A 7,800-nucleotide genomic window follows, 5' to 3' on the forward strand; every position below is an offset into this window, starting at 1 on the left:
ATTAACAAGGCACACCTGTTAATTGAGCCAGCATGAAGCTGGGTGAGAATGCCAAGTGTGCAAAGCTGGCAAAGGGTGGCTACGTTGAAGAATCTCTAATATATTTGGATTTGTTCAACACTTTTTTGCTTGCTACATGATTCCATATGTGTTATTTTATAGTTTTGATGTCTTCACTATTATTCCACAATTTAGAAAATAGTAAAAATAAAGAAAAACCCTTGAATAAGTAGGTGTGTCCAAACTTTTGACTGGTACTGTTTGTTAGGTACCATAGATATTCGAACCAGTTTATCCTTCCATTTGTTTGCTAAATAAGTTTACCCAATACCCAATCTAGTCCAGAGAAGCTGCGGGAGTTTATCAAATGCAGTCAGATCAACTATTGACCCATGGTCCATCTTTGATTTTCATCAAGAAGTTTAACACTTGAATTCCACGGGTAAAGCATATAGGGTCACGGGAGCACACTTTATATGCACGTACAATTCCATTCTCTGCTTGCTGCAAATCAGATAGATCAAGTCCTGGGTCTATAAAAATAATAATTCCTCATGTGCTTGAGTGGGTGGACACCCATCAGGCAATGTATGAAATCAATAGTGAAGAAACACAAAGGTCAATGGACTAGTTCAGGTTACAATGGGTCTATGAAAAATAGGAGAGTAATGCATCTTTGTCAAAACATTTGTTTCTGTATGTATAAAAATGGTGGGTGTTATTTGGTCACAGTGAGTTAGGCCTAGAGACAGTATCTGAGCCAGATACAGCAGACATATATTACACAAATGTATCGTATTTCCAGCATGGCCTTTCATACTCAAAACCATTCATATACTGTACTGTATCTAATCATATTCCATATCTGGAGGGTCAACAAAACACTATTATTTCCTCTTTAGTTATCACCACAGGTTGCATTTAGAACAGCACCCTTGGATTTATGTGTGTGTGTGTGTGTGTGTGTGTGTGTGTGTGTGTGTGTGTGTGTGTGTGTGTGTGTGTGTGTGTGTGTGTGTGTGTGTGCGTGCGTGCGTGCGTGCGTGCGTGCGTGTGTGTGTGCGTGTGTGTGTAACAACCTACAGGCCTAAACATAAAGTCTACTTATCCTAAAAGCATTATTGGCTCATGTACAACTCCTTCCTCATCCAATAACTCCTACGTTTCCCACACTCCCCTGCAGATCACAGGACAGGAATAGAAAGTTGCACTAAATTGGACAACCTTATAATGTCTGGGCCGGACTCAGATGAATGACTGGACCCATTTCTGTGCTGCCCTCTTATTCAAAATTGGCCCTATCTGTGGGGGTTAGCTCTTCTTCAATAGCCATGTTGGCAGAGGGACAGCAGGACGCTTTGGGGATTTTTCAATGGGTCAAATTTGTAAACAAAGCCAAACTGGGGAGTTAAGTTTATGGAAAGTGGCTTGGTGGGGCTGAGTTCTATTTTCAATTCAATCATTTGAGGAAATGATTGGGCTATTTGACCTTCTGAATGTACTGAATTGAAAAGTGATTTGACCCCAACCCTGGCAGTTATCGAGCCATCGCTGTAAAATACTGCTCCCGGCTTCTGATTTGTTGTCTCTCTTTCAAGTTAGGACCATGCTGCTGCACCATAGATGTTATGTCCTGATCAATGTCTCCGTCTTCTCTCCCCTGCAGGTTATGACCATGGTGCTGTACCATTGATGTTACATCCTGGTGACTGTGGTCTGTTGTCTCCCTGCAGGTTATGGCCATGCAGCTCCCGGCACAGACGCGGGGAAGGCCTTCTGCATGTTCTATGCCGTCCTGGGGATACCCCTGACCCTGGTCATGTTCCAGAGCCTGGGCGAGAGGATGAACACCTTCGTCAAGTCCCTCCTGAAGCGCATCAAGAAGTGCTGTGGCATGCGCATCACCGATGTTTCCATGGAGAACATGGTGACGGTGGGGTTCTTCTCCTGCATCGGGACGCTGTGCATCGGGGCGGCCGCCTTCTCCCACTACGAGGACTGGAGCTTTTTCCAGAGCTACTACTACTGCTTCATCACACTGACTACCATCGGCTTCGGGGACTTTGTGGCTCTGCAGAAGAACCGGGCCCTGCAGCGGAGGCCCCTGTACGTGGCCTTCAGCTTCATGTACATCCTGGTGGGTCTGACTGTCATAGGAGCCTTCCTCAACCTGGTGGTGCTGAGGTTCCTGACCATGAACAGTGAAGACGAGAGGCGGGATGCCGAGGAGAGGGCCTCGCTGGCGGGGAACAGAAACAGCATGATCATCCATATCCAGGAGGAGACACTGGGGAGAGGAGGTGGTGCCAGGAGGAGGCGCAGGGAAACGCAGGGCCAGTTCTGTGCCGAGGTCACCGACCTGCCTTCTGTATGCTCCTGCATGAACTACCACTCACATGAGTTTGGTAGCTGTGGGGGAGGGATGGGAGGAGGGATGGGGGGCGGAGGGATGGGCTGTGCCTTCTCCCACCAGAACTCCTTTAGTTCCCAGTTGAACCCCCACCAGTACTTTCACTCGGTGTCGTACCGCATCGAGGAGATCTCTCCCAGCACCCTAAAGAACAGCTTCTTCCCTTCGCCCATCAGCTCAGTCTCCCCAGGCCTCCACAGCTTCACAGACAATCACCGACTCATGAAGAGAAGGAAATCTATCTGAGCCAAGTGCAACATAGTGTTTTGAACTACATGTTGCATTTCAATGTTTTTGCCTAAATGCTAAAACGTTGAATTGGAACAGATCATCAGACTGGGTTGGCCTGTCTACCCAGGCAACTCCTAGCTTTCTTTTTTTATATACAAGTACAATGCATCTCCAATGCTGCTCCTAACCAAATCTCATTTTAGCACTTTTGCTTTTGTTTCTTTTGGTTGGTCTAAGGATATAATATATTGAAGCGATTCACAGGGATTGATTGAAGAGGAAGGAGTGTTGGAAAGAAATGTCAAACTTGTTGGACATGAATTATTACATTCATTTCTTGTGAGAGATTCAAAGCATGAAGCATGGATACTTATTGTCCCAGGAAATTGTCCCATCAGAGAAATACTAACCAGAACCAACAGATCTTGTTATACATTTTCTTATTGCCGGCTCACAAAGATAATATAGCACCTTGGTAACAATGTACCAAATGATGCACACTTAGCATTATAAGGGGGATATGTATTTTTTTAAAGTGAGCATGCCTGTTTCACCTTAACTTAAAATGATTGCAGTTAAGTGCTTTTCCTCCATTGCATCATTGCAGACAGAGATGATACAATTTGAAATTACATCAGGTATTATTTTCTATAAGCAATTCTAGGGAAAAAAATGTAAATGATTTGTTCACAGAACATCATGCCAAAATATTGTTGCCAATCTTAGCATGTGCATTAGATGTCATCAAATGAGTGTGCCATAATTATTTTATTTCAGCAATTTTTTTAAACAGCAGATTTGTATTATTATGGTTTGTGTCTGTAGATGTTTTCTTTCTGGATTTCAGATTTTTTTTTTTTTTATAATTCAAGAAAATGTCAGTGTAAAATATGAGGATGTGAAAAGGAATAAGCACGGATTTGAAGGCTTTCCAGTTCGAAAAGTTGCTATGTGCATGTACTTTGTGAAACTGGTATGCATATAGATGAATGGGGAAAAATAATAGCCTTGCAATTGAAATGAATGTTGATAGCAAATAATCATAATAATTATTTAAAAGATACTTTATTTATTTAGCCACTTAAAAGTAATGATGTATAGTGTAGGCTGAACAGTTTATTCGCTTTTCCATAATTTTTTCATTCAGAAAAATTGTACAATAACCTTTGGTCTCAGGTTTTGAATGGATAGCCTCTTCAGGTTCTGCTCCCCGAATCAAATCACAGAATAAATCCCATGAATGCGAATGCACCTGCCAAACAAAACAATACATATTAATTAATTTAAAAACATAGTACTAATTTTCCAGGAAAAGGATATTGAGATGCATCATCTTACAAAGGGAAACTTGCTGTACTATAGAGAAGTGTGGGTTCAGTGTGCACGCACGCACACACACACACACACACACACACACACACACACACACACACACACACACACACACACACACACACACACACACACACACACACACACACACACACACACACACACACACACACACACACACACACGCACACACGCACGCACGCACACACACACACACACACTGTATCAAGCCATAGAGGAGCAGGCCATGGAACCACTGCTATTCTGTAAGGAAATTAATGTTGATGACAGGTGTAATCCAAACTTCAACTGTGCCATTGAGAATATATACACGCCTATAGCCTACGAACACAATGACAGGCATTTGAGATGTATACAGTGATGTTATCACTGGCTGTCATTTACATTCAATGACAGCCAAATGGCAATCAATGGGTGAAAAGGGACCAGATGGATTTCTGAAGGAACAATGCAATACTGGGCATTGATTCATTTAGCACAACATGTGCCATTTAAGTCACCCACATTGATAAATGATAAATGCCATGGATACCATTAGGCCGATTTCCATTGACCCAGGTTTATTAGTAATCAAAAGCAATGTTGAAAAACAAATATTTGTGACGTGTAATGGAAACGGCAAATATCGGAGAAATTGTCTAAAGATCGACAAAAATTGTATCCATTCTACAGGGGTGGATTTTTATTTGTCTAAACTTTCTTCATTGTGACAAATGATGTCGGAAATGGTGATTTACGAATAAATGATAACTGCCAAATAATTTTGTCATCACGTAGGTTAACTAGAAAGCTTTACTTCACATTTCCTTCTAAATGCCAACTGCTTGCAAAATGTAGTTTTTCAACTATAAAAAAATGGTTTCTTTTCAGGAAAAGGACTGTCCTGACCTTCAAGAATGCCTGAATTACTTCGCCTTGCTTTTCAGGCAAGTTTCACCATCCAATTATATCAGATCTACAGGAGTTTCACCATGGCAAGGACCTTGGTCGATATGTTGGCACATGAGAATTATTACAATATGGCAAGTATTAGTCAATTCCGGCATTCTATCCATGCTGGCTTTCGCAGGCAACCTGAGACATGAAAGAGATTGGTGGGAGGGAATACAGGCTGTCGTCAATGTATTAACAAGCAATTTGATTAAAAGGGTAATGGAAACAATTCAACCACTACATTTTTATTCGACACTAGAGTTATGCGAAAATAGTAGTTTTTGTTTGTTTGTTGATGTGACGTCATTACGTCCTTCTGTTTTTATCGACAAGATAGTTCAATGAAAACGCACCCGAGCAGACAACTGTCGCACAAACGGTATTTTCTATGCGAACTTTCTAAATATCGACAAAAAAATCCCTGGACAGGTTAATGGAAACATAGCTTGTGTCTGTCTTGAATGAGAATAAAGAAAACTATTGTAACATTAACATCCAAGGTTCTAGAATGTTCAGATGACCCCAGGAATACACATGTAAATATACAGTACTTTATTTCATATATTGTACGTTCTCATCCTTTGGAATAAAACGGCCTTTCCACAGCTCCGATGCGTTACTATTTGTACACATTTTAGATATGTGCCTTTAAGAAACGCTATTTCAATATTTCTATACCTGTAGGCACATTTTACATCTGAGAAATAAATCCAACCTTTTTCCTTATAAAATATGTATCCATCTCTAAGGATTCATGTAGCTTCATACAAATAGAATAACCAAAGCAAAACAATTTTTTTTTTGTTGGGCAAACCACACAGACACAATCCAGCTGATTTACAACGTCCAAATAATTTCTTTTGGCAGAACTGCCGTAGGTTTGTCCAATTATTGAGGAAAATTATTTGGAAGAGCTGGAAAATTCATTATTTTACATTTTTTTGCGAAGATACCACATTTGTCTTTTCTTGGTGTAGCTGGTGGACATGCACATGGATATTAAGGGTTGAGAGTCAATGTTAAAGCCATTTTTAGCAATTATGAGTCAGTATTGCATATATTCAATACATCTCTATAATTGTATTTGTATAAAGTGCATACCAGCATTTGAATGACTGATCATGCCATAGTGAGGTGATGCCAACATGGTAATGATGTACAATGATTTACCAGAGAGTAAAACAATCATTGTTACTGCCATGAAATGTGCCATGTTAACATGCATGGATTAATGCTGAGCGAGTCAACAGATAAATGTTGGTTAATAAGAACGATATAAAATACAATGTACGAAAAGAATTGATTGTTGGTGCCAGCCTTTATATTAGTTGTTGAGTTATCCCCGCTCTTTTGAAATGATATGTTTACCTCCAAGCTGTGCAGCCAGACACATAAATAGTACCTGTATGACTTGGCTGGTCTGGATTGAGATGATTATTGGTCGATTGTTCTGGATTCTGTATATCCTCCTGATGCCTGGGGTTTAATGTGTCCGATATCTCCATGTGCTGGCCAGATCTCTATCTGTCCAGATGTCCACAGTGCCAAGTTCTCATATCACTGGGACAAAGACACACATATTGCACAACTAACGAACTATCTGTGTCATAATAAACTCTAGAAGGCTGTTGGGTTATTTGTATGATTCCATGTTACTTTTTCTTAATATCTCTAATTTCTTTTAATTAAAAAAAAGATCCTTCCTTTGCAATATAATATAATTATGTTTTTTAGGTCTGACGAACAAATGCCATGTACCATGTTTATTTGAAAATTATGAAAATGTTAAATCTCCATCTCCAAAGGACAATGTTATATCAATTTGGTTCAACAAATGACCAAATTGACCCAATTAACATTTTTGTTTCACAGTTTTGGAAAACTATTTTCACTCCTGATACAGCGATATGGGCTTTCTCTTTTCAATAAATGGGAAAGAGCAACTTGTTGAGAGAGTAAACAACCATTTATGTTCATGTTTTCATTTTTGTGTGTGCATGATTTGGTGTGGTGACTTCCTGGTCAGGTGACCTGGGTGAAGCAATGACACCACTTGAATAAAAACTATGAGCCTCCTTCTCACAAGCCCCAAACCCTTTGACTCTGGTCTGTCTGGTCAAACACTACTGTAAATCTATTCCAACACTACTACTGTAACACTAATGTGAATGTTAGCTATACCCACCACACCACCACTCGAACCCCACCCCACCACCACTCTAACCCCACCCCACCACCACTCTAACCCCACCCCACCAGCACTCTAAACCCATCCCCACCACCACTCTAACCCCACCCCATCAGCACTCTAACCCCACCCCACCACCACTCTAACCCCACCCCACAACCACCCTAACCCCACCCACAACCACTCTAACCCCACCCCACCCACAACCACTCTAACCCCACCCCACCCCAATGCCACTCTAACCCCACCCCACCACCACTATAACACCAACACAACACTACTCTAACTCCAACACAACACTACTCTAACCCCACCACAACACTACTCTAACACCAACACAACACTACTCTAACCCCAACACAACACTACTCTAACCCCACCACAACACTACTCTAACCCCACCACAACACTACTCTTACCCCACCACAACACTACTCTAACCCCACCACAACACGACTCTACCCCCAACACAACACTACTCTAACCCCACCACAACACTACTCTAACCCCACCACAACACTACTCTAACCCCACCACAACACTACTCTAACCCCACCAAAACACGACTCTAACCCCACCCCAACAAGACTCTAAACCCACCACAACACTACTCTAACCCCACCCCAACAAGACTCTAAACCCACCACAACACTACTCTAACCCCACCCCAGAAGACTCTAAACCC

General features: G+C 41.4%; 1 protein-coding gene across 1 annotated transcript in view; it reads left to right on the plus strand.

The window, feature by feature from the left end:
* Positions 1 to 2,656, plus strand: part of LOC135552074 (potassium channel subfamily K member 9-like) — a 44,625-nt gene extending 41,969 nt beyond the window's left edge. The window contains exon 2 of the mRNA XM_064983457.1: positions 1,734 to 2,656. Within this exon, the coding sequence (XP_064839529.1) occupies positions 1,734 to 2,656 (923 nt within the window). The remainder of the gene's footprint in view (positions 1 to 1,733) is intronic.
* Positions 2,657 to 7,800: the final 5,144 nt, after the last annotated feature.

The sequence above is a fragment of the Oncorhynchus masou genome, chromosome 13 (assembly GCF_036934945.1).
Source record: "Oncorhynchus masou masou isolate Uvic2021 chromosome 13, UVic_Omas_1.1, whole genome shotgun sequence".
Lineage (NCBI taxonomy): Eukaryota > Metazoa > Chordata > Actinopteri > Salmoniformes > Salmonidae > Oncorhynchus > Oncorhynchus masou.